Here is a 25,858-nt window from a genome sequence, read left to right as displayed (position 1 = left end):
ATTTATTTATACTTAAGTCATTTTCGTCCTCCACAGTAGAGGGCGAGCTGTCGGCACAGACCACAGACTGTCCGTCAGTGAGCTGATGACAAGGTCAGTGCTTCCATCTGCTGGTGACATAAAAGAAAGCATGGATCTGTTATCAACCAATATGGATCACAATCTGTACTACCCTGACTTTTATAATTGTAATACATTTTAGGATGCAGTAGTGGAACCACACCAAGACAGCTGTCATATAAGTCCATTGGAAAAAATAAATAAATAAAGAGCCAACACACTTTTGAGTATTGCCTTCATGTTTGTTCAGACCTTAAAATTTAAATAAATGAATGATAATTGTAACTGACGGTTATTATATTATATTATATTATATTATATTATATTATATTATATTATATTATATTATATTATATTATATTATATTATATTAACCATTTTGTACACATGTATTGTAATCATTATATCTGTGTTTCCACGAGATTCGGGTCAATCAAAGTGATCACGGGCAACTATAGCCATTTCGAGTACTTTTAATCTCAGATATATTCACCTAAATATTGGTATCGTTGTTATCGCCGATCAGCGTCCGTTCAATGTACAGAAATTTGTCAATTTCCCACAGAAACGTCACTTTTAACAACGCCAACATATGAAAACTCGATTTCCCAGAATGCCTCTGCGACAGGCAGCGGCAGCGGAGGCGGGACGAAAGTTATCGGTCGGACTTCGTTGCTCGGGAAACAGTTTTGCGCGCTGCGGTTTGTGTGTGTCGGTGTGTGTGTGTGTTTAGGCCGAGCAGCCCTGTTAAACGGATTATTAGTTTGCTGGAGTGTGATTAAAATAAATAAAAAAATCATGCCTGCTCATAGTGCAACCACTGCTTTGTCCAGGCTATCATCCACCATTTATATTTACTGAGTGGAGGGATGAAGAGCAGGAAACAGAGGTCCGTCAAAGCTGGAGGCAGCAAAAAGAGAGGTAAACTGTTGTTAGCTACCTGTTAGCAATGCGGCTAAGTAGTTAAGTAGCTGTTAGCGTCAGCTGTCAGTTTCACAATAGGTAATGTTGCATTGAGGTAATTTATTCTCGCTTTCTATCGGTTTGTACTGCTGTTTTCGCATGTGTTGTCAATGTTGTCAATGTAGCTAATGTGCTCCATTAAGCATGTGTTTATGTTAACGCTGTAGTATGTTTTGGGGCAGTTTGTGAAGGGATGCTAAACATTGTTAGGCGTACAGCAACATCAGCTTTTATCCTAATTAAGTAAATGAACTGAAAAGATGTAGACGAACACCACTTATGAATTTGATTTAAATATTAACTCAGTTGTGTTGTGAAAATATGTCCCTTACAATGTTGTATTCCTGTATTTGTTGTTGATAAATGCTGCTGCACATGTTTGACAGATTAGGCACTTTGCGTGTTAGCTAAAGATTAAATATATTTTGCAGTACAGTATTCACAACAATTGCAGTACAGCTCCACTTTCACACTCCAGGTGAAAGTACTATGCCATAAAATAATTGTCAGCACAATTTCAAAGAGTATCAAATCATATTGCTTACATAAAAGAAAAAACATTGTTAAGTTACTACATCATTATTGTCAATAATACTTGTTTTACTCATTTTGCTATCAACTATTGCAACAGGGATTAGTACAGCAGCTCATAGGGATTTATTGTGGGTATTTTATGCAGTGTGATACATTTATAAGCTTTCTGCACATTTGTGGATGTGAAGAGTAGGGCCGGGCGATATAGGTGAAATTCTTATCACAATATTAATAGGAATATTTTCAGACATTGATATATCACAATATAGCAAATGTTTGAAAAATCATATGCAAAAGAATCAAGTTGATCTTCAGACTTCTTTCACCTTTATGTATTACATAGATCATTTCATCTGTGTAAAACAAAAACTTTTAATTTCAGTTTGTTCAAAGTCATTAATTTGGACAACATGCTAAGATTGACATTGCGAAGATTATTCTGCAAAACATTGATAAACAATAATATTGAATAATTACACTCTCTCAACAGTACCTATATGAACTCATATATTGATCATATGTTGACTGTTGATTTTAGATTTTACAGTGTTTGAATTTATTTCTTGACTTTGCTGTAATCAAAAATAACTCTTTACAGTCCCCAGCGATGTGTCCCCCTCCACCAGCCTGCCTCCTCTGGTCGAGGGTCAGCTGAGATGCTTCCTGCGGGTGACGATAAGCCGGGTGTTATGGACGATTCACAAGCCTCCGTCTGCGACATTCGTCAGGTTGCGTTGGTGGGGGGAGTCGTCTAATGGTACACACTTCTTTCCAAGAGATGGGTCGCAGCTGTCACAGAAGACCATCAAGACCACAGCGTGCTTCCCAATCCGCTGCGGCCCAAAGCAGTTCACCTCATATCTTACAGGTAACTAAAAAGGCTTTAATATGTTTGAATCTGATATGTTTAAATCTATAGTTAATCTGTCATTCTTAAACAGATATGGGTTCTTTGGTGCTGGAAGTTCTGACAAAACCAGATCATTTGCCGATCGCACGGGCTCAGGTTGCTGGCATTTCTCGTCTCTCTCTGTCACATCCCATCAGTGGATTTTACACTCTCGTATCGCCAACATCTGAAAAGCTGGGAGAGTTACAGGTCAGTGGAAATTTGAATTAATTTACCTGTCAGCTGCAGAATAACAACCTTAGAATAGCAACTCTGAGTGATGTTTGGTTTCCTACAACGGCTTCTTGAAAATCAGACAAACATTCAGCCACAGTAAGAATTGTTGCTGGTGTTACTTTCACAAATTGTATGTATTTAGAAAATTATCAGATAATATTGAAGTCATTGTAAACAGACTTCATCCTTCCGGATACATTAGGAGCTATATGGCGAATAGGGATACTCCTCTTAACCTTAAGAAAGCAGTTAAATTTGCTATTGAGGGAAGTAAATGTCCTGCTGAAGTGTTGAAAGGCAGGCCAAACAATCACTACCAACTGCTGGGATGCTGTTCAGCAGCTGACTCCAGCTGAGACCTTATTCATTAACAGAATTAATATAATTGCTGCTCAGCTCTGTGGCCACTGAGTCTGGATTTGATCTCATTGTCTTCTCAAATAATCTTGCCTTTGGTTTGACATGCTTGTATTGTTGATTTCTGGTTGACATTGTGGGTGTACGTGATGTGCTGTTGTGTGTGGCTTTGTGAAGTGTGTCCTGTGTGTTTTTTGCTTTGTACTGTTTGTTATTGTGCTGTTATATGTTTTAATTGTAAGGGGCTGCAGATGAGAATTAGCTTGAAGCTAAATCTGGTACAGTGCATCATTTATGTTAAAAACTATACACTGTCCTGATAAATAAATACAATACAATAAGAGGCATCCTAATATGTTTATTGATATGTGTCTAAAGATGAATCTAGAGAGAGGAGAGAGGACCATTTATAAAGCAAATATCACAGCCTTTTCTGTTAACTCCACAGGTTTCCCTTAATTTGGAGCCTCTGACTGAAGCCTATGACAGCAGCAGCTCAGGTCCTGCCACAGATATCAGCATTGAAGGACCACAAGTCACCACATTGATTGTTCCCTCTCAGCCAAGGTCGCTTTCAGCTGGCAGCGGGAAAGGATCAGTGGGAGGCAGCGGTAGAAACACACCAAGGTTTGATATTTTGTTGTGTTTTGTCTGTTTATCTGTAATGGAACGGTAATATAACATCAAGTACTAAGTTTAAAATTCTGCATTTGTTTTCAGAGGGAAAGATTACTTATATTTCCAAAATGCCCAGAAAGAAAAAAGCAAAGAGGAGTCACTGGAGAATCAGATGCCAACTACAAACAGATCTCAGAACAGTCAAACAGCTGGTAACCCTTCAAGTCAGGAACCTTGTGGCCAATCAACCAATGATATCCTCTCAGGTTTGTTGTAACAAGAGTATGCGTCCGTTTTAAATAATCACACAGGCATAAATCTGACTGCTTCTTAAAAAAATCCCAACATTTTCTCTCATCTCAGTTATTCTAGAGCGTGGGAACAAACTCAGAAACGCTATGGTGGTATCAGCTTTGAAATCTGACATGGATTCTGCCCCAACTCTGAAAGACACTCCTCTTCCTCTCCCAAAAGATAACATCCTACCACCTTCCAAGTTAGTGTTTCAAAGGTTTTTAAAGAAAAAAAAAACCAATGCTTTAAATCACTGTAATACAGTTTATAGTACTTTATTCTTGTGTCTGCAGGCCCTTTCCTTCTCCCTCTGGGAGGTTTCTTCAAAATATCCTGCATGCTGATTCAACTCTCAAGCACTCTGATGATGTTGCTGTAGTCTCAGATTGCGGCCTGGACTGTCCTGCTGACATGGATAACAGAGCTGTTGATCTTCTCCTCGGCAGGTACCTATGTGCCTTTACTTAAATATAAGCAATGTATTCCTTAAAGACATTTGTAGGTTTTTTCCCTAAGATGTTTAGTTTCTCTTTTTGTTTAGCTTAAACACATCTCCTATACCTCCCTGGGATGGTGAAGGCTCCTCCCCTGTATCTCTCTCCGGGCATAGCAGTGTGTGTGGGGATAGTGAACTCAATGACCCACAATATGATCAGAGCTTACTGGAAAACTTGTTCTACAAAACTCCTGTAAGTACATGAATTTCACATGGGTTTCTTGTGTAATGCCATCGTCAGTTTACTTCTTGCTGAGGGTTATTTGAATGCATTTTTGTTTTGTCTTTCAGATGTCAGATAGCAGACCAGATGACACCGAGGTGGATGTTACAGCGACAGTGTCCTTGAGTAAAAGTCAGCCAAAACATGGCTCACCAAGAGCTGAGAAACAGCCAACACTGTCTGGACACAAGATTAGTGAAAAGTAAGGGCCTTTACTTGCTTTTTAAGCCGTGCTGTTTGGAGAGTAAGCAGCAAAAGCTCCTTTCAGAAGCTAGAGGGAGATGGATTTTTATTTATCCTTTCATCTTTAAAAATACCAACTCTAAAAAAAGTTCTTAATAATGGTCTGATCTTGATCTGAAAGGGCAGATCTTCAGCTTAGTTACAGTTGAATTTGAGTACTTGAGAATAGACTAAACAAAAGCACGTCACTTACTTTACATCCAGAACACATGTACATTTATCATGTTGTGACTTTGTCAAGCCCAAGTTCAGAGCCTCAGCGGTCTGCAGATGATGGTGGTTTTCCTTCTGGCCTGAGTTTGGAGCAGCTGAGTTTGATCCGACTGGCAAAAGTGACCATCGACTCCCTGACTGTACGTACAGGCAGCACAACCACCACATCCAGAAAGACCTCTAGTAGAGGGAAACCTCCTCAACCAGTAACCAGCAAGAAATGGTAGGCAAAATATTTAACTGTTTTCATCTGATTTAAAATAACATTGGCACTATGAGTAAGAAACTTCTGTTATGTCTCCTATGTTTCGTTAGCACATTTTTCGTTGAGTATATGTTCCCGATGGCTTCCGCCTCTAGTCGACATGATCGCAGTAGGGCTGCAGATGGGGATGTGACCAGAGCCGTTTCCAATAAAGTCACAGGAGGAGGTATGACCAGCTACAACCTGCTTTAATTAAACCCTCCTGAGTGAAAAAAACATTTTTGTCAGTCTTTGTTCAGGTTTGTGACTGTATCTGACACACACTATTTTGTGTTTTTAAGAGGTGAAGTTTCATCAGCAGTCAGTGTTTCCTGTCCACTTAAGTACAACAGCAGTTAAACAGTGGTGGGGAACTGACCTCCTCTTCAAGATTCACTCAAGAAAGAGCAACCAAAAGAAGGTACGTCTGTAACAATAACACATTAAAAGTAGCCAAATGTTACTCTTATTTGTTCAAATGTTGTAAAGATGAGTGACCATGACGCTTGAGTTTCTTGAGTTTGTTTTCACAAACATTTCTAAAGGATTAATATTGGTTCTAGCTTCCAAATTATTTCCTTTTTCTGTTAAATACTTAGAAACACATATTCACTTTCATCAAAACTCATCATTATAAACTCTTGTTACAGCCTGTTCTCATTGGTAAAGCAGTTCACCCACTGCGCTGTCTGCTGCAGAGCAAGCAGCTGAGTCAGTCTGTCATCTTACCTGTACAGAGCCTTGAAGGGAACAGTGAAATGAATGAAATCGGACCTCTCAAGGTAATAAATTGTTTTTTACTCAGGCGTTATTGTTTCCAAGTCTGACATCTGTTTTCCAAATGGCTGTAATATTCATGTAGAAGTAATATTAATGTCTTTTCCAGGTGTCACTAGAACTTGTTACAGACAACAAAGACTTCTCCTCTGAAAAAAGGAAAAGCAAGCTGGCCTGGAGAGACACACCACCCTCACACAACGTACCCAGTCCTGAGAGAGAGCCCAGCGCCAGATCTCAAAATGTTGACACTGGCACAGAGGACTTACCGGCTTGCTCTTTTGTAGACTCCAGATTGAATGTTTCCAGTCCGCAGAAACCCTTAAAAGTACCCTCTCCTCATCCCGACCTCCACACATTTTCTCATAAATCATGGCAGCAGGTGGAAGAGGACCCCGAGGTGCTGTTGCATACTTTACTCATGGTGCCAGATGGAAAGAATTTCAACTGTGGGCCCATGCAGGCTCCAAACGTGTACTTGAACTGTAAACTCTTTTGGTGCGATGAGACGGCGAGATCTGTCGTCAGCTGGGGTCAGGCAAACCCTTCCTTTAACTTTGCTCAGGTTAGTGGCAAAGTTCATTTTTAATTTAACTCAGAGACTGCAAAGACGCAGATAGTTCAGCTATGTTGTTGCGAATGCTGAATTATACTGAGCCAAATGAGTTTCTTTCCTCCTTTTGTCTCAGGTAACTCCTGTGGCCTTAACAACGAAACTTCTGGAGAGGATGAAGAATAATGTGATGGTGATCGAGGTGTGGCAGAAGATGGGGAGCTCAGGGCAGGATCGGCTCCTCGGCCTTGTTAAATTACCTCTCCACCAGTTCTACATGTCATTTAGGCAAGTCATGGCTAACTTCATTTTTTTCTTTTTCTTTTTGAACAGAATACAGGGGAAAACACTTGTTGGAGTAGGAGGAAAGTGAGAAAAACTGTGAATGACCATTAAATGTTCCAAGTTGTATGGTAACTGTTATGGTAAAATGACAAAAGCAGCTGTGATATTTGTGTTCAAAGCAGGCAAAATACTAAGAAAATGTAGGGTGTTTATTCAAAGTACATGCTCTTTTATCTAATTTCCCCACTGGGAGGCGCTGTGGTACACCACACAGAACATGTTTGTAAGGTCTTACATCCCACATAACAGAAACTTGAACTCTAAAACTTAACCTCAAGCAGTTTTCCACCACATATTCCTCTTTGTACAATTCTTGTATAAATGTAATTGAAATTACCTGCTATGATGAGGCTGCATGTGACACCAGTAACTCCTCTCTCATCTCCTCTCTTTCTTCATCCTCTCCAGGGATCCAAAGATTGCTCACCTTCTTCTCCAGGCACAGTACCCCGTTTTAGGGGTGGACTGCTACATGCCAGTCATTGATGTCTTCTCAGGTAGTTGCAAAGGAAACCTCAGGGTTGTTTTGGCTATGGGCCAATCAGAGCAGATAATCGCCCTCCAGCGTACAAGGGACGAAGAATACGACTCTTTGTCTCATCTGGTGAGACCAGTTCATCTGCTTGATCACCAGCCACATGCACAAACAAAGGTCAGTGGCAGTTTTGGAAAAATTAATTACTATTAATGACACCATTTTAAAATAATACCAATGATTTACTGAGCAAAGTAGTTTCAACACTGCTCTCATACTTGTATCTCAAAAAGTTAAGACTGAGTGGTTCACCTTCCTCTCTCTCTTCTTATCATGAAAGAATGTCATTCCTTCCAACAAGCATGTTGCAATGTCTTGCTGGAAGACGTCCTTTCACCTCCTTTCACCTTTGTGTTTCTCTCTCAGGTGAGTGCAGCACAAGAGCAAATGAGAGAGCATCTGTTTGTGATAAGGGTGGAGAAGGTCAATGGGTTGACACCGCTGCAGTCTACAGTGTGGGGTGAGGCCGACTGCTACGTGCAGTACAGTTTCCCATGTCAGGAAGGTGACCCTGCTGCACAAGTGGACCAAAACCTCATAGAGAGCAGTAAGAGACATTTTATTGTATAAAACCCTCAAGTTTTTCTTTACTCTGCATCACTCTAACCTGCATCTTATCTCCAACAGGCATGAACCTGAAACCTTTTCGTACTACTACCACTCTCTGTGTGCCTGACCCACTGTTTGGCCATACTGAGACTCATGTGCTTTTGGCTCCTGAGGGAGTGCCTGTCCAGAGGCTGCTGCTCAGCTCTCTTTCAAGTCAAGGCCTGAGCAGTGGAGGGGGTGTCCAGTTTGAAGTGTGGTGCAGGTTTGTGGTTTTTACTGTCTGATCCAGCTGCAAAAAACTGAAATATCATAATAAAAATAGCCCTGACATACCCCAAAGCTTGACTTCCTTAGAAGCAGCCTAGAAGAAGACTGAGTTACACTTCTTTGCTGCATTGTTTGTGTTTCCTACACATTTCCTACTCGCAGAGGCTCTATGTATGTGTTCTACTGCAACTGATGATACTGATGATAAAAATGCTATGAATGTAACACAGTGCCTTATAATGCATGACATACACCTCAGTTTTAAACTTATATGTGGTTTAAAATGACATGTTTCATACTTAGGATATATTTCTTTCTGCAGATATTATTATCCAAATGTCAGAGATCAGCTTGTGGCCAAAGGGATGCTTCCATTGTCCAAGCTGTGTGCCATGGTCACCATGCAGAGACAGCATCCGGATGAAGCCCAAATGTTCTCCCTGCCACTGATTCCCAGGACTGACAGTCCCACAGGGCATCAGCCTCAGCCCTCAGGTAAACACACGTACACATCAATGACAATAAAATACTGTGTGGACACACATTTAGCATCTTTAATGTTGTGACTATCGCGTGATGTCTCTCAGGCCTGCTAGATGTGTGCATTCGGTACAAGCATCGGCCTGTGAGACCTGAAGGACAGACTGGCAGAGGAGCTGCCTCTCGTATTGTGACACTCGTGGTTCAAGTGCACAGAGCGTCTGGTCTGCAGGCCGCAGCAAGGTACATCACTCACACTGTCCTCTTGGGAGCTTTATGTGTTTTATATTTTTAAATCTGGTGTTTAAGTTGAATTCACACATACAAAGATAAAATTAGAGGCTTTTAGATGGATCATTTATCACAATCTATCACATGAAAAAACAGAAATTCCTCTTAGCACTGTTATTAAGAGTAAAGCAAGCCACAGACCCCTAATGTGAATTCATTTAATCATTATTGTAGTGCTTTTAAAATCTAAAGTTTGGGAGGAAAAAAAAACAATGGATTATATTAGTTGAATCTCATGTTTTTTTTTTTTACTAAGTTCTTCCTCATACATATGTTTACTCAACTCTAAGAGTACAGTACTCTGTAGCTTTTAAAACTTTTAAAACTGATGCCATATGTGCAGACACTGGCCCAAGGTCTTCAGTTTACTATTGTGCCTCTGTCTCTCTTTTGCAGGGTATTATCAGAACAAAATGAAAGGTTCAGCTACTTTGCTGCTGTGGGAGTGAACACATTTGTAACAGTCCAGCTCTCCTTCTTGCCTGAGAGTGAGAGGAGGTGCACCCGCATAGCTGCCAAGACCTTCTGCCCGGAGTTTGACCACCACATGGAGGTGTGCTGTGATCTGCTGATTCAGAGGAGCAGCGGAGAAACCTGCAGTCTGGCAGAACAGCTGGAGGAGGCTTCTGCTGTTTTCACTGTCTGGAACAGAGACAATCGCAAAGGTTTAAGAAATATTTTTTTATGCCTGTTACTAATTTATAAACATGTTGGATAATGTATGTTATTAGTTTGCCCCAGTAACACTTCCCATGCAAGTGATTTTATTTTTTTTTTCATTTTATCTGGCAGTATTTCTTAATTTGTCCTGCTCATCCTTTTAAGAACAAATGTCTATAATGTGCAGGAGAGGATAAATGAGACAGGATAAATGACAGTAAATCAGTACACATAGTTAGTTTGTTATTGATAACAGAGCCTCTGTAAGGTATGTAATGATGGCAAATTTTCTCTTGTGTTTTTGTTCAAAATATTAGTTAATTGAAGCAGTAATTCATTTATTTATTCTGTGCTATTTTTTGCAGCAATGGATGCTTCCAAGCCTAAGGATGTGATGTTGGGCACAGTGAAAATACCGCTGGCTGATCTCATTCTTAAAAGAACAGGTATGCTGCACTCTTTATTGCTGCACAGTCAATAGATTTTCTGATGAACACACAGTCATTGTGTTTCCTTCTTTCAAACATAAAGGTATTTCCGGCTGGTTTGGAGTCTATATACCTCAGGAAACAAGTCCTTCTCAGGTCCAGCACATCTTGGTCGGGGGCCTTGAGATCTCGGTCAGCTTCGCCCACCATTCAGACAGAGAGAGAGCCATTAAAGCTGCTCGGAGCGTAGGCTGGGAAATGGCCCAGAGTGACTGTGGAAGGCATGATGATGAAGGAGTCTGGGAAGAGAGCATGAGGAAAATGTCTCTGACCTTATCGATGCCTAGATTGTGGATACCGGTCCACTGCTTGCTTCTGCCAGGACACAGTGAGCTGCAGCGCTCCACCTACTGCTACTTCAGGTACAAATTCTATGACCAGGATGCCTTTTGCTCTCAGATGAAACACCCCTCTATCATGGAGGGTGGGGAGGAAGGCCAGGCCACAGTGAGTTTTGAAGGAAGTAGGACAGTTGAGCTGAGGAGCACCCAACCTTTGATGTGGTACCTTCGAGAGGAAAGGCTGGAGATTCAGGTGTGGGTTACCTTTAAGAAAGACAAAACTCAGAGGCCCCGTGACACAGACCGCCTGGTGGGATCAGCATTTGTCGAACTGTCCTCGCTGGCAAAGACACCCAAGCAGAAGCTGACTCTCAGTGGTATGAAATAATTAATTACGCAATAATTAAGCAAATCATCAGTGCTTTTGTAAAGTTAGAGTTATATTTATGGGTGTAATAACAGTTTTGTGGTTTCCTAGGAGTGTATCCGCTGTTCAGACGCTCAGCAACAGACCTGCAGGGGGCTGCTCTCAGGGTGCACATCACCCTGACCGCTGGTTGTGCCCCTAGCAAGACATCTGCAGTAGCTGACCAACAGGTGGACTCTGACAGCCAGGGGGAGCTCTTATCAGAAGAGATGGAAGCAGCAGATCAAGTCCCCTCGCCCACCACACCTAAACGCTCCCACGCACAAAGCAAACACCAGCATAAAACGTCAAGAGCAACTCCAGACATCACATCTTTGCAGCACACAGAAATGAGCGTGGATGAATCCTTCCCTGTGACGGTTGCAGTGGACAGAGCTATGCACCTGAATCTGAAAGGTGAGCCTGTGACCTGGAATGATTATTCTCCTCCATTTGTTTTGTACGCAATAAGAATAATGCGTGTTATCTTTCCCTGGCAGGCTGTCCACTAGCCGAACGCAGTGAAGGGACACCATGCTGCTGTGTTTCATATGTTACTGCTGACTCTGATGAACCAGTGTCCACGGCTCTAGTACCCAACACTGACTCCCCTGTGTGGGACCATCAACATGAGTGCAGGTTAGTGCCATATCACACATAATTTACACTTAAATTACACTCAAACAATCAGTTTTATCAGATATCAGTCTGATGTATTTTGTGAATTTTACAGGCTTTCAAAGCAGCTTCTGGTTGATCCACAGCAACATCTGGTGTTCAAAGTCTGGCACAAAGGAGGTACAGGAGGTACTTTCACTTTATGATCCGTTTTACATTGATCATTAAGATATATTAATTTGGGGTATTTTACTCCCATAGAAATGGAGAGGGTGCTTGGATTTGCCTCGGTAGACCTGTCCCCCTTACTATGTGGATTCCCGTCAGTGTGTGGTTGGTACAACATCACAGACTTGAGCGGACAGTGTCACGGCCAACTCAAAGTGTCCATCACTCCACTAAAGGGGGTCCAAGACCTCCGTGGGCAGAGAAAAACTGCGAATGAAGAAGCTGCCAAAAACTCACCGGTGAGAGAGAGTCGAAATCTGACTCCGCATGCCACATGTTCTCCTTTCTTCATTTGGATTAAATCAAATGTCTAGACTAATAGCAGTGAATGTCTTTTATTAACAGGCTTTATTCCAGGTCTTCCCTCTCAGCTACCATACCACAGCCACATACAGCAGCTTCCCGTCTCACATCAGCCGATACCCCGAGCAGCAAATCTCATCACCTGACCACATAGATAGACTGTTCTCTGAAAGGTTTGTTTATTACTCTGCCATTGTTTAAAATGTGGCCCTGCATGCTGAAATAATCCCATCGCTAAATTTACTTGTCATCTTCACAGTTGTCCCAGGTCCAGTGAGAGTGACCGTCATCATGAGCACATGGACAAAGTGCGTCTTTACCATGAGAGTCTGCAAGAGCAAACGGCATCTCACTCTGTCTGCAGCAGCAGTGCTGTTGACATCAACCCCTCCAGCTCCTTCCTGTTTTCAGCACTCAGGTATCAATACACACATAGACGTTGAGATTGAGATTGTTTGCTCTAAGAGTGACATTTAACGTGAGCTTCTTCTTCCAGGAAAAAGCTGAGCGAGCTCGACAACATCCAGAGATATTTCAGCCGTAAGATTTCAACTCCCACATTCCCGTCTGTGAGTGAGCAGGACTGTCACACCAAGCCAGAGGAACAGCGGGAGTCTGAGATAGACACATGTCAGCTTCTTCGCAAGTCCAATCTGTTAGTTGGAGAAGTCAACAATATCATTAATGGTGAGCTTCTCGCTTATGCTGAAGAATTGGTCTGAAATTACCAGCAACAAATGCCAAATGCAGGTAAATATTAGCATTAGAAACATGTAAGATGAATGACACATTTCTATTTAAAATGTCCAGTCGTTGTTTAACCCTTTAAAAATCATTCTTGGCAGGTAAACTTTGTACTAGTTTACTAGTCACACTTTAACCATAAAAGGAGGTACCCCGGTGTCTTTTGACTTCTTCAGTGCTCTGTAGAAAGCTAAGTGGTGCTGAAATGTCAGCAAATGGAATGAAGTCAACATTGCATCACTGTCACTCTGAAAGTACTCCTGTTATATGAAGTTATTGTACAGCAGTTGTTAGTTTAATTTTGCACATTTAAGTAAACAGGTCACAACCAACAGTGTCAAGTTTTAAGCAATAAAGGTGGATAAGTGTGCACATCCAGGTGTTTTTTGCAGGACAAAAAGCAGCAACAAGGAGAAAGAGAGACTGTCTGCACACTGAAATTTGCAGGCTCCAGACAGCCTCTCCTTTTCCTAAGTTTTGGTTTAAAATCATTACCTAATAACATAACTCTTAAAGTGAATGAATATAGAAGAAAACATACTAATGATACCTGAAGTATCTGATTTTAGTGCTTGAGAGTTGAGAGAGAATCAAAAATGGTATGATAAAACATTTACATGATCTAAGAGCAGTAAAAAAAATATCCACACTGTCCCCCTCACTTAGGTATACAAAGTCAACACCTGGAAACGATTCCCTCCAAGCCCCAGAGCAGCTCAACAACTTCCCCTGTTGGACACAACGACCCTCACACTATCCCTGAGATTATCTCCAGTCCACGCAGAGCTTCAAATTCATCCCATGAAGACTTGTCTCCGCTGATGTCACCACTTCCAAAAATGTCTGAGGAGCATACGGACTCTGAGGCCGAGGAAGAAAAAGACAACCAACACTGCCCAGCCACTGTGTCGGAGGATGAAAATGGAGAAGGAATAGATGATGATGATGATGAAGATGGATCAAGCTGCAGAAGGGATGATGATGATGGAGAGGAGGAGGAAGATTACGAAGAGGTTGTGCTGAAGCCGAGGACTTTAAATGAGGTAACTTCTTTAACAGACAAAACCAGTCCTTGGACCAGCATTATGTCAGACCCCGACCTGGTTTCTCTGGAGAGCATGGAGGCACCAGAGGAGCCGGACCTGAGTCAAGACGAGGAGGACAAGAGTCAGTTAACATCGCAGAATGTAAATCTGCACGCTCAGCAATCCGGTGGGAAACACAGATGTTCAAGACAAGAGGAAAGAGAACACCATCAAACTGACAGTTTTAATGGATCAGCAGGTGACGCTTCAGACACAGAGAGAGACGGTGACAGGACACTACAAGCCCCAGATGAGGGACAAGTAGAAGAGTCCAACATGTGGTCAGGTGATACAGGTTCATCACCCACACCGGAGCGTGGCACATTCACCCATGATGCTTCATGTTCCCTGGAAAATCAAGACACAAGACTCCAACTGTATCCTTAATCATTGTTTTTTTATTGTCTTTCCTGGCTCTTACTGTATTTGATTTTGAAGGCCAAGTAAGATCAAAGATTCATGACAAAACTAGTTCAGTGGGAGAATTATCTTGTTTAAAACCAGTAGCTCAGGATGGCACACTGGGCTCCCTAAAACATGGGATGTAGATGATAGTAATATATTTGTTTCATGTATTTTAAATAAAGAACAACTGAACTTAGTTTGAAAAAAGATCTTATCCATACCTTCTTCAAAGAGTGACTGACTTGATGATTGCTTCATATCGCTTCAGGGACAGATTTGACAGAATGACATGCTGTGACAAAGGATGATACATTCCCAGTCTCCAGTTAATTGGATACATTTGCCTATGTCGCATCTCTTCCCTATTCAAACATTGGCTGCTCCAAAATTAACGTGGTATTTGACATGCTTTTATAATGGCATGAAAGGCTGCAGGTAGCCACATGCTGTACAAGGGGTGTAGTCATAAAAGTCATAAAAACTAAGTTTTATTGACATTTTTGTGTTATTTTTTTTATAGTGGTTGCCAGTTTCAACCTGTCTCATGAATCTTTGATCAACTTGTCGGATCCCATCATCTGTTTTTTTTTTTAACATTCCACATTAAGCTCGGTCCCTGCGGAGGTTCCTAATTTCTTCCTTCCCTCTCACCAACTGGAGGCATCTATGAGAGCCATACGCTTAGCTCCGTCTTTCTCTCAGTCCTGCAGTGACCCTGTGAGTATTTGTCACCAACTCTCTACGTCTGACATTCACACTCACTCACACTTCCTCCCCCTCTTTACTTTTCACTCCCCTCTCACTGGGTACCTGAATATCTTGGTCATAGTAATATCCTTTTAGTTTTAGCTGTTTGTTAAATGGGATCCTATTGGATTAATTCGTCGCTTGAGATTTCAATGACAACTAAGACATTAAACAAAGAAGAATCTGTGTTCATCAGGACCCGGTTGACCCGGAGATGTGAGAGAACAAGAACATGATGTAACCAAAGGTCAGCTGTAGTCGTTTTAGTACAGGAACAAAACATTCCTCCTCTGCCCCGAGTATTAACCCCTTCCTTTACAGAAGGAGATCAGGTATCTGTGCTGACCAAAAATTATTTTCAAGTGTTTCTTTTTTTAGGAATGGTAACAGGTGGTTTTGTTTTTGAAATGTCACATCATTAGTTAAACTTCTTAAGTTACAACAGCGGCTTGGAAAGTATTCAGACCCCTTCACTTCTTGCACATTTGATTGTGTTATATATTTCATTAAAAATGGATGTAATCAACTTTTTTAGCACGATTCTATACACAATAACACATAACAACAGTGAAAACAACTTTTTAGATTATTTTGTAAATGTATTTATTTACTATTGGAGTCCACATGTGACAAATTCAGTTGATTTGATGTGATTTAAGACACACACCTGTGTATATAAGATCCCTTATGGACACGTTTGAGACAACAGTTAGTTAACTCAGTTTGTAGTTGGTGTGATTACAAACATTCATCAGTCTTTCAGCTTGAGCCAAATTGCTGCATTCTGAAAATATTCTGGCATTATGTTAGTTGTCTGTAATTAATACTATGTTTTTGCACACAAAAGAAACTTTATAGTATCAAGACATGTATTAAATTTGTGAATAGTCATTATCTTACAAAACTGAGGAAGCACATTAATACACACATACTGTATAGTAGTCCATAGTGTGTGTTGAACAGTGCAGCTGGGTGACTCCCAGTCAGCTGTAGAGATGGAAAAGAATTTCTGCATCACACCAACGTTGATGGATCCGGTTTCAAGGAGGGTGTGGACATAACATCATGTAGTTAGAGGTGAGAGTTGATGTGCTTGTGTTTGCAAGAGGGACCGTTTTTAAAGCCAGTTCAAACTAGTCACTTGTTGATCTCAAGATTGTACTCCATGTACTACAAACTGGCACATGGCAAGCCTGTCTATTGTTCACATTCATACCCATTAACTATAGGAAGGCTTGCTCTGTTTGAGTGGTGACTCATGTTTCCACAAACCTCCAACATGCAATAAATGATCTGTTAGCTGAATGGCATGCTCGGGTTGTAAACATGTTGTCTCAGTACACAGTTCATTTTTTTCAAGTACTATATAAGAACAGTTGGAAATAGTATTCTGAAGGTTTTTATTTTTATTGCTACAGCACTTTTTTTTTTTTAAATCTCTCTAGGGGCTGAACGCTCCAGTTCACAGCATTCCTCGCAGAAGTCCTCGCAGAAGTCCTCGACAGCGTCCCGACATGTCGCCATTATCCATGAAGAAAGAGACTGAAAGAATAGCAAAAATATTTGCAGCTCACTTTGAAGAGGATCATTAGTATGTAGTAGTTTTGGTTGGACAAACATTCATGGGTAACCATTCACTCTAAGTCCCCCTATTTAGCAATTATAAGCAGTATGTTAACATTTAATACATGGTTTATAACACTATAATGTAGTTATAAGCCAATATAAGGACATTTTAAGTGTGTATTAATGTACAGTATATGTCAACACATAATTTATACTATGAAGACATATTTATATTTACTGTTTTACATTGTCACTCAGTATTTTTTAATACACCAGCCTATAGTTGTTGACAAATACATTAATTAACACTTGTATCTGCTAACAACTACATTATAGTGTTTTATAAACTATTAACTGTTTATATACTGTTTATTAATGATAAATAGGGGAACATGAAGTATATTGTTATTGTTTTACTGCTGTTTACTGTTTTCAGGCCATCATGTAATATAAGTGTAAGATTTTGTATTAAATATTTGCTATGTTTTTTAAATTTTGGGTGTCATTTTTGTAACAAGAACAGACTGTTGCACACTTGAACAGCACATTAATCAATGAAGACAACAGACCAGACATTAATTAAATGTGGGCTGTGCATGTGCATCAGTACAGCAGATGAATCATGTTCTAAAAATAATTGCTGCAGGCTATTAGACTTTTGACACTCGTAGGTGCGGAGCAACGTATTTGCATCCGGTGTGTCAGGTTTTCACGAAGGGCGGTGCAACAGCTGCTTTGTTTAAAAGAGTGAGCAGAAGAGGCTGGATTCAGGAGAGTACTGTACAGTTACAGTCAGCTCTTTGTGCTGCCGTGCAGTTATTGAGGATACTGATTTTTTTTTTTAATTCATATTTTACACTGGAATGGTAGTTTGGAGCTTTTTTATGGCTGATGGCACAACTAAAAGACTCGGCTTTCAAAAGGCAAACTTTTCTTTACCTGAAACTTGATGTTGTCGTCTGGACTTGATCCCAGAGAAGGACGTCATTAGAGGACATCTGATTCTGCTACACAAATATGTGTAATCCTTTAGTGCGGACACGGGACAGAAGCTGCTTTGTGTCTTTTTAATTTATGGTGCTGCACCACGCAGGGTTTGTTTACACTGTTGATCCTCTGAGCTCAATCATTGATCATGGTTGTTGGAAGAACTGCTGATTTGGCCCCCACGGCTGCTGTCAAGATCTTTTCAGCTGGAACAGCTGGCTGTGTGGCCGACCTGGTCACTTTCCCCCTGGACACAGCCAAAGTCAGGCTGCAGGTGAGGATACACTGCTTGTTGCAGGGCTGTAGTCTGAATCTTTGAAACATTGAGGGCGGGAATCCCCCGAACCAATCTCCCCCATGCCTAACCAACTAAGACCTTTTTCTTTTCACATTTTATGTTCATTTAGCTGTTCTGATTCCCTAAATGATTTTGTCAAAGCAAACAATCAATAACAATGGCAGAATATAATTCTAGTGCAGAAATATAAATTCTCATGTATTTTTTGGCCTAAAAAACAAAAAATTTAAGAATATTGACTCTTAATACCAGAATCAGGCCCTGTTTTGCACTGTACAGGAGGAACATCTTAACACCAGTGCATGTTGCTACGCGTCATGCAGGGATGTAATTATCACTTGTATGAAAAGCAAATTGATAATGGGTGTTTAATCTCGATAAGAGACTGATTTTGAAGCCCTCAGTGCCCACTTTTTCTTCCAAACATCAACGGTGAGCTGGGAGGGCATCTTCAATACAATTGTTGTGCATTTATGTTTACTTCAGATTCAAGGTGAATCCAGGCCCTCATTGGAAGGCCAGAGGGCGAAATACAGAGGTGTGTTTGGCACCATGTTCACCATGGTGAAGACTGAGGGGCCGAGGAGTCTGTACAGTGGACTGGTGGCAGGTCTGCAGAGACAGATGAGCTTCGCCTCAGTCCGCATCGGCCTTTATGACACCATGAAGCAGATCTACAGCAGGGGGTCAGAAAGTATGTGCATCAAGTGGAGTGACACTGCTGAGATCTGTTTGTGTGTTAAATTATTGATATATAATTTGGCTTATTCTACTCCAGATAGATAGAAACAGTCTTGCTGGATATTGTACATGTCACAGACCATTTGCTCCATTTTTACTGGCTTCATTAAATCTGATCATTACTTATTCTCACCTGACATGGTAAACATATGGAGAGCCAAGAGTGCTTGAGATGCCTGGAAGCATTACCTAAAAATAAGTATTTAACATCAACTAGTGGGTTCAAAATTATTTACCACTGTGTTTATTGAAGAGCAGCTGCAAGACTGCTAAAAATACTTCTTACAAGAAGCCTTGTAACAAACAAGACAGGCATGTATTGTTTGCACTTTTTTGTGTGCATTGTGACAACGCACACAAAGCCTGACGTTTGTGTTCACAAATATACTTCTGCTCAAGTGCAATAATGGAATTATTTATTAACCATTTTGACTGTTCCTTTATTTATTTCATCCACTCCCTTAACTTAAATATGTTCTGTGCAATATATCTTCAAATGCAATAATATGTTCTATGCAATATTTCTCCAATTTGATGCACTACTAGCTCAACTTGCTCCCAGTACCAGACATTTTACATTTTTTATTCTGTGTATATATACGGTATTTCATTTTTATCTATTTTATATTTTTTGTATCTTATGCTGTATAGTGTCTGCATATATTTTTTATAGTTTTTATTCTTAATTAGGCAGCTATAAACTTGTTCCAAACAACATTTCCTTGTACTTGTACAGTGAAGTACAGTAAAGTACAGTAAAGTGATCTTATCCTACAAGAGCTGCATTCTCTGAGCTCGCTTTACAGAAAAAAACAGCTCCAAGATGTAGGGCACAGGGCAGATTCCTCTCTCAGGAAAGATCTGTGTTTATGCCGCAGGCGTGAGCCTCCTCCTTCTTCTCTCTATACCTGTTCCACCTTCATCAAGGCAGCATCATTAACTTAAAGGCTGACAGACGCGGAAAGACCTCAAATTTTCTGTCCTCATCCATCACAAGTTTGCAGATAACTAGTTAAACCAGTTTGAGAGTCAACAAGCAGAGTGGTTTGCTTGAAGTTTTACTGTTTTTGTCTTCAAAGTAAATGTTTTTTTGCAAATGTTTAAACTTCAAAATTTAAGGGGGGGGACTGCAATGTACAGTAGGAAGAAGCATGTTGTCATTTCTTATTGATTGCCAGTAAAACAACTTTAGGGTTTAGGGTCCTGGTGTTGTATGTCAATGACAAGTCAAAGTGTCTGCTTGTGTCACAGATGCTGGGATCGGGACTCGGCTGCTGGCCGGCTGCACTACTGGGGCGATGGCGGTGGCCTTCGCTCAGCCCACAGATGTGGTGAAAGTCAGGTTCCAGGCTCAGGGCCGGCTACCCGAGAGCAGCTCTGTGAAGAGATACAGCAGCACTATTGATGCCTACAAGACCATTGCCAGGGATGAAGGGGTTAAAGGGCTCTGGAAAGGCAAGTTATATTAGGGGGATAAAGATATCTGTAACTGTAAAAGTCAGTAATGCTGTATTAACTTCTACAGAGCCAGAATTTTTGAATTTATGTAAACTGTAACTGAACAAAGACTTAACTTTTATCACATTTTTTATTTTGTCAATGATGTTTAACTTGTGAAATACCTTCAGGTTGTTTTATTGTTCAATAGCTGTTCAAACTGTCCTTTCAGGTTGTCTGCCAAATATAACTCGCAATGCCATTGTAAACTGCTCCGAGCTGGTGACATATGACATCATCAAGGAGCTCATCCTGAAGTACAACCTGATGACAGGCAAGTGCAAACACTTCAAATAATTCCTCAGCATTGCTGGCGCCTCACTTCACCTCTTGACTGTTGTTCCTGTTTTGTGGCCCTCCATACCAACAGAAGGGAGCGTTGTATGTTATTTATCTCTACTGCCAAAAATGCCTCATGCAGATGGAATGATTTGCAAAAAACTTTGAAATTAAAATCTCATTTCACTTTTCTAAAAAGCTGTACTCAAGTATTTGCAATTCCACTTGTAATTGCTTTTCTTAATGTGAAACTTGAATGTCTAACTTGAATTCGCTGTCTGTCCACATTTAAACTGTATATGTTACTGTACACAGATCATGTTCTCAATGAGACTGTTTAAGTAAAGGATTAAATATCTGACACAAATGTTTTGTTTCCAACAGACAACATGCCGTGTCACTTCACAGCAGCTTTCGCAGCAGGTTTCTGCACCACTATTGTAGCGTCCCCGGTGGATGTGGTAAAAACACGCTTCATGAACTCGGTGCCTGGCCAGTACAGCGGTGCTATTAACTGTGCCTTAACCATGCTGATGAAAGAGGGACCCTCAGGTTTCTATAAGGGGTATGTGCTGTAGTTATCTAAAGCATGCATGTCAAAAAATTAAATGAAGCAGAAACTAAATGAGCTTTGCCATGTGATTCTTTTTTAGCTTCGTGCCCTCGTTTCTTCGTCTGGGCGCCTGGAACATAGTGATGTTTGTGAGCTTCGAGCAGATTAAGAGAGCCGTGATAAAATTTCAGCAAACCTGGGATTCTCCGCTCTGACCTGTCTGACAGCTGGATGGTTTGGCAAAGCCAAGATGGTTTAAATCGCATCAGTAGCAGCAGCACACAGTCATCCTGAAGAGAGACAGTCTGGTTATGACTGCTGCTGGTCTGGACCTGCTCCTCCTCAGGCATAAAACTGCACGTGCATCTTATTAAAGAGGCCACACTGCAAACAGACACTGCAGGGATGATTCATGTTTGAGGTTTGATGACTGGTTTACATAATTGAAGTTCATGTTGTCTATTGTTCTCTCATTTATAGAGTGCAGTCTGGTGTAGATGGGGATGTCATTGACAGTGTTGTGTAAGCACAGTAACTTACTGGCTTTCTAGATTGTCTCGGTAGGGTTTTTGTATTTAATATCCAGTTTCAGGTGACAGTTTCCTGTTTGTGAACGTGTTACACAAGATGAGGGCTGCAATTAATGATAATCTGCTGATTATTTTTTAACAATTATCAAGTCATTTGGTCTATAAAAGGTCAGAAAATAGTGAACAATGATCATCATTATTTCCTAAAGCCCAAGCCGGTGTCAACAAATTCATTTTATCATCAGATAAGAAGGAGAGAAGCAGCAAATCCTCACAACTGAAATGAAATGAAATATTTGTCATATTTACTTGAAAAATTCCTATTAAGATTAATAGTTTCTAGTTGTTTTTTCTTTTCAAATCAGACTCTCAGCTCTAGTAGGAATGAGCCAAAACTATGTGCTCTATAGTAAATTTTAGTTTTGGGACAGAAATTATCTTTCTAACACCAAAAATACCAGAAATGTTTTTGATACTATGTGTAATGTTGAAAAATGTCATTTGTACTTGTAGGTGAATCATACATTTAAAACTGGAACCTACAAGACATTCAAAAATAAAATAAAGTATGAGTGGAATAAACCAAAAATATTCTCTTCTGCTTTGTATCTAAAATCTGTCTGAAGGGACATTTAACAAAAGGTCAACCAACAATGACCCACATCCGTACACGATGAAAACCCCACCACGTGTCACTCCATACCTGCTCTGCTAGTGGATGCTGTTATAGATACTCTACTGTATAATCCCCTTCACACGTGACGTTTCAGAGGAACAATGTGTAGATAAAACACCCCTAACTGTGAGATACAAGTCAGTACTAACAGGCCTCTGATGTGTTTGCACTAAGAGTATAGTTTAATATGTGTAACCATATTTTTAGAACAGTAATTTAATGATATAGCGTATTAAATATGCTTTTCAGCCTGGAGTGGCTTTGTTTTTATGATTTGGGAACCATTTGAAATATAAATACTGTGTGTAAGAGCTCATTAAAACAATGTCCTCCATCAAAGAATGCAGAGATGTGCAGGTGAATGAGGCGAGAAGAACAAAACAATCAGCTGACAGACAAGAAAATTGCCCAATTTGAGTCTTATGGGACAAAAGGAGCTGTTGACATCGATGTAACAGAAGTCTGTGGTGTAACAAAAGCCTTTGAACATGCTCCACCTTGCTAATCATCTCCTGTAGTGCCAGGGAGGTTTCTTCATGGTTGAATTGGTATGGCAAGCTTTACCGGGGCCGTATGGCACTCTGGCTAACCCTCGCGAGTGGCAGGGCGAGTTCATGGTAAGCACACGAATGATGAATGAGTGAGTGAAACAGTGTTGTGACAAGCGTGCGCTTAGCCTTTTATCAAAATGGTTACAGTTAAGTATTAGTGAGGACAGGGTTAACTGTGCGTTTACAGAAAAGAAAGTGCTGTTCATGCTCCTTTGCTGACCTTGGCAGGAGTCTCTGCACACTAATGAGCGGAGGTATCTAGTGTCAGGTGAGCAGTTCAAGTTCACTCCAACTTCTGTTCACTGTTTTTCTCGCTCAGGAAACACGTTTTTTTTTTTTTACCCGCTTTTGACACACGTACTGTATTTTTCCTTTCCTGTGCTACCAGCTGTATAAAATTGTTTTTTTTTGTAAAATGGGTGTGTTGTCACCACATTGTCACAGTCAGCTGGCGTAACTGGTTTTCTCAGTTTCAGATGTGTTTACAGCAATGGAACAAACTATTTTAAGTCAACAAACATCCAATATTGAGTTCAGTTGAGAAACCTTTCATGCAAACAGTGATCAACATCTGTGGCCTCTATATGCAGAAACAGCTATTTGTTGATGCACACAAACATTTCTGATTCTGTTTTGTTGTCTTGTGCACTATTTCCTACAGATAAGTGTCCAAACGTGCATCACAACATGTTTAGAAGTGCTGCTGCTAGTGTTACAGTAAACAACAGCTATTTGTTTCTTAATGTAATGTTTGTAATGGACTGAAGGCAACTTCAGAACCAAGAACCAAGACTTTCTAGCAAATGTAGGAAAACATCAATCTCACGACAACACGGCAAGTTAAAAATATCAGCATTAAGTTATGGTATTGTCCTTCTGTAGTAGTGGACTTGCACAGTGCAGGGGCAACTCTGAAAGTTTTAAGAGTCTTATCTTTCCTGACTATTGGGTCAAAGATGCTACATTAAGCCTGGATTTGGATTGCTGTCCTCACAAGAAAAAGTGCTCATTTATTTGAGAAATCCAAGTCAAAAGCCAGAGACTATATTACCAGAGTTGGCAAAAGACATGATTTATCTACATCTGAACTAAATCATTATGTACAGCTGTCTCAAATCAGTGTTTATTAATGTTGTCTGAACTCAAACAGACACTCAAGAACTAAATAAAGTCTCAAAATGAATAAAATACTCAAATTAGTTCAGTGACTTAAAGAATAAACCTATTAAGACTAAATCTGACCAAACATTTGATGGTTTTTGATACACAATACTATGTTCACACTTCAGTCACTACTTAGTGATATCCAGCTCTTTCTATACCTTTTCAATTAATCAACATCAAAGTCTTAACTTGTATCCTGCGTCTGGAGCTTCATTGCGGTGCCTGTTGATGCCTCCTGTGCTCGACTTTCAGTGGCTGAAGACGGACGGGTCTCGTTGGCCATTTGGGGAACTTTCCTGGAAGTGGGGACTCATCGCTATCAAAACAAAGTGATAAATGGTGTGGACATTGGGCAGTGTTTACATGGGGACCAAAGGGCAGCAGGAACGGAGGAGTGTGGACTTGGAGAGATGGGAGGGAATGGCAGCAGGCGGGCAGGACGACAGCCGTGGTGAGGCTGCAGACTGGGAGGCAGGGATTGTGGATATGCTGGTGAAACCCCATGGATAAATGCTGAGGGTGAATCTCACTGAGTCTTTCAGCTGGTTTAAGTTCAGTCCTCTCCTGGAGTTTTTTCACCAGAACCAACCTGATGTGGTGCCGCTTCCGCAGGCTGAGAAAGGAGCCCAAGAAATCTGCCAGTGGCGTTTCCCCCTCCACAAACCTCTGAAGCAGCAGCTGTTTGGGGAGATATTTTCAGACAAACACAGTCAGTGGACAGTTTTTACTCCAGGTTAGACCTGTCCTTTGCAGCCACAAGTTTGCAGGGAACTGGCTTTGTGAAAAAAATAAGCTATCATGAACTATTTGTCTCCTTATCTCCCCCAGCACTGATATTTATTTTCAGTCACCACTTCAATGCTGCATTGTCCTCCAGGCCTTTTTTATAATGGTTTGTTAGTGTGTTGCCAGAGGATGTAAGAGTGTATCTATTACCTGAAAGCAGACAGTTTATTCTTCTTATTAATAACCCAAAGTGTAGCTCGTCTTCAGTCAACAGTTTATCTGTTATTTTTGATGTCTTAACTACAGTAATAACCACTGGCATCTTCTTTGCATCTGAATTAATATTAGTATTATTTCTTATAGAAAATGCATTAACATGCATAAAAAAAGAATTCACTCCTCACCTCACACTCCTCCTCATCATGATTTATCTTCTTCAGGAGACACCGCTGAACGTAATGAACGCTGTATTTTTCTGCTACAAAACAAAGTAACATTTTCAGAGTTTCAGCAGAACAAAAACACCAACTCCAGGGAAACGGCAAAGGAGTTAATGCAGCCAAGAATTAAAATAAATAAATATAATAATCAAAACTCACCAAGCTGTTCTTGTTTGGCCTGGATGATGCTTCTAAGTTTTTCAAGTTCTCTGTACTTCATTGCAAGTAGCAACTTCGCATCTCTAAATTTAGGTTTTTGTGAAAGACTCGCTTTTGCTAGTTTTTGATTTGAAACCAGTATCTTCTGTGTAGCTCTCTGCAGTCCCTGAAACTGGAAATGTCAGAATTTAATATAATCCTCGCATTGCAAGTAGAGAGAAAATATAGGCAATGTGTTTTATTATTATGATGATGATGATCATAAAAGAGCATCTATTATCAGCGTGAAATCATCCGACTTTGAGACCAGTATTTTTATGCTCGTCTGTCACATGTTGCTCACCTTCTCGCTGCACTTGACTATGTGATTTATTTTGTCTTCGTCCTCCAGCAGCTCCCGCAGCTCTCTGGTCCTCAAAACCCCAAACTGTACCGACAGAGACATGATGACCCTCCACCCTGCATGCTCACTGCTTCGTCAAAGTTTGGTACCTGTCCGTTACTGATGCGTCCTGCTGGGGCGCAGTGAGCTTGTAGATGCTGCGTTCAGGCGTTGTA

The 25,858-nt window shown here is 40.6% G+C and overlaps 3 protein-coding genes across 5 annotated transcripts; 2 read left to right on the top strand and 1 right to left on the bottom strand.

Annotated features, from left to right (window-relative positions):
- Nucleotides 1–724: 724 nt before the first annotated feature.
- Nucleotides 725–17,055, top strand: c2cd3 (C2 domain containing 3 centriole elongation regulator). Of its 2 annotated transcripts, XM_042414345.1 has the most exons (33): nucleotides 727–981; nucleotides 2,156–2,425; nucleotides 2,499–2,656; nucleotides 3,489–3,667; nucleotides 3,761–3,924; nucleotides 4,022–4,154; nucleotides 4,246–4,398; nucleotides 4,494–4,641; nucleotides 4,740–4,873; nucleotides 5,156–5,350; nucleotides 5,443–5,558; nucleotides 5,674–5,792; nucleotides 6,022–6,153; nucleotides 6,258–6,713; nucleotides 6,838–6,989; nucleotides 7,455–7,698; nucleotides 7,948–8,128; nucleotides 8,209–8,392; nucleotides 8,720–8,892; nucleotides 8,985–9,120; nucleotides 9,565–9,833; nucleotides 10,194–10,274; nucleotides 10,360–10,974; nucleotides 11,076–11,420; nucleotides 11,504–11,642; nucleotides 11,737–11,801; nucleotides 11,883–12,088; nucleotides 12,195–12,325; nucleotides 12,412–12,570; nucleotides 12,649–12,839; nucleotides 13,563–14,358; nucleotides 14,995–15,103; nucleotides 16,579–17,055. In XM_042414345.1, exons 1-33 carry the CDS (start codon nucleotides 930–932, stop codon nucleotides 16,723–16,725), a joined length of 6,732 nt encoding a protein of 2,243 aa, XP_042270279.1. In that variant the 5' UTR covers nucleotides 727–929; the 3' UTR covers nucleotides 16,726–17,055. The 2 variants fall into 2 exon arrangements, with proteins under 2 accessions (XP_042270280.1, XP_042270279.1); XM_042414346.1 differs by lacking the exons at nucleotides 14,995–15,103; nucleotides 16,579–17,055 and having other exon boundaries at nucleotides 725–981; nucleotides 12,649–12,902; nucleotides 13,563–13,648.
- Nucleotides 17,056–17,276: 221 nt separating this feature from the next.
- Nucleotides 17,277–21,745, top strand: LOC121898269 (mitochondrial uncoupling protein 2-like). The gene is made up of 6 exons (XM_042413245.1): nucleotides 17,277–17,960; nucleotides 18,471–18,678; nucleotides 19,977–20,180; nucleotides 20,395–20,496; nucleotides 20,886–21,066; nucleotides 21,155–21,745. Exons 1-6 carry the CDS (start codon nucleotides 17,835–17,837, stop codon nucleotides 21,267–21,269), a joined length of 936 nt encoding a protein of 311 aa, XP_042269179.1. The 5' UTR covers nucleotides 17,277–17,834; the 3' UTR covers nucleotides 21,270–21,745.
- A 2,044-nt stretch (nucleotides 21,746–23,789) lies between these two features.
- Nucleotides 23,790–25,849, bottom strand: LOC121899488 (vacuolar protein sorting-associated protein 37D-like). Of its 2 annotated transcripts, none has more exons than XM_042415341.1 (4): nucleotides 25,644–25,849; nucleotides 25,301–25,472; nucleotides 25,106–25,179; nucleotides 23,790–24,653 (listed from the first exon to the last, which is right to left on the bottom strand). In XM_042415341.1, exons 1-4 carry the CDS (start codon nucleotides 25,743–25,745, stop codon nucleotides 24,186–24,188), a joined length of 816 nt encoding a protein of 271 aa, XP_042271275.1. In that variant the 5' UTR covers nucleotides 25,746–25,849; the 3' UTR covers nucleotides 23,790–24,185. The 2 variants fall into 2 exon arrangements, with proteins under 2 accessions (XP_042271275.1, XP_042271276.1); XM_042415342.1 differs by having other exon boundaries at nucleotides 25,106–25,176.
- Nucleotides 25,850–25,858: the final 9 nt, after the last annotated feature.

This window comes from Thunnus maccoyii, chromosome 6, assembly GCF_910596095.1.
Source record: "Thunnus maccoyii chromosome 6, fThuMac1.1, whole genome shotgun sequence".
Taxonomy (NCBI): Eukaryota; Metazoa; Chordata; class Actinopteri; order Scombriformes; family Scombridae; genus Thunnus; species Thunnus maccoyii.
The sequence above is the reverse complement of the archived record's forward strand: the minus strand, read 5'-3'. Positions and strand labels throughout refer to the sequence as shown.

Coding starts and splice junctions, on each gene's coding strand:
- LOC121898269 (XM_042413245.1), top strand. CDS start 17,835: ATGGTTGTTGGAAGAACTGCTGATTTGGCCCCCACGGCTGCTGTCAAG. Junction 17,961..18,470: donor CAGCCAAAGTCAGGCTGCAG/GTGAGGATACAC, acceptor TGTTTACTTCAG/ATTCAAGGTGAATCCAGGCC. Junction 20,497..20,885: donor GAAGTACAACCTGATGACAG/GCAAGTGCAAAC, acceptor TGTTTCCAACAG/ACAACATGCCGTGTCACTTC.
- c2cd3 (XM_042414345.1), top strand. CDS start 930: ATGAAGAGCAGGAAACAGAGGTCCGTCAAAGCTGGAGGCAGCAAAAAG. Junction 982..2,155: donor TGGAGGCAGCAAAAAGAGAG/GTAAACTGTTGT, acceptor AACTCTTTACAG/TCCCCAGCGATGTGTCCCCC. Junction 5,559..5,673: donor CAATAAAGTCACAGGAGGAG/GTATGACCAGCT, acceptor TGTGTTTTTAAG/AGGTGAAGTTTCATCAGCAG.
- LOC121899488 (XM_042415341.1), bottom strand. CDS start 25,745: ATGTCTCTGTCGGTACAGTTTGGGGTTTTGAGGACCAGAGAGCTGCGG. Junction 25,180..25,300: donor GGCCAAACAAGAACAGCTTG/GTGAGTTTTGAT, acceptor TTTGTTTTGTAG/CAGAAAAATACAGCGTTCAT. Junction 24,654..25,105: donor ATGATGAGGAGGAGTGTGAG/GTGAGGAGTGAA, acceptor CTCCCCAAACAG/CTGCTGCTTCAGAGGTTTGT.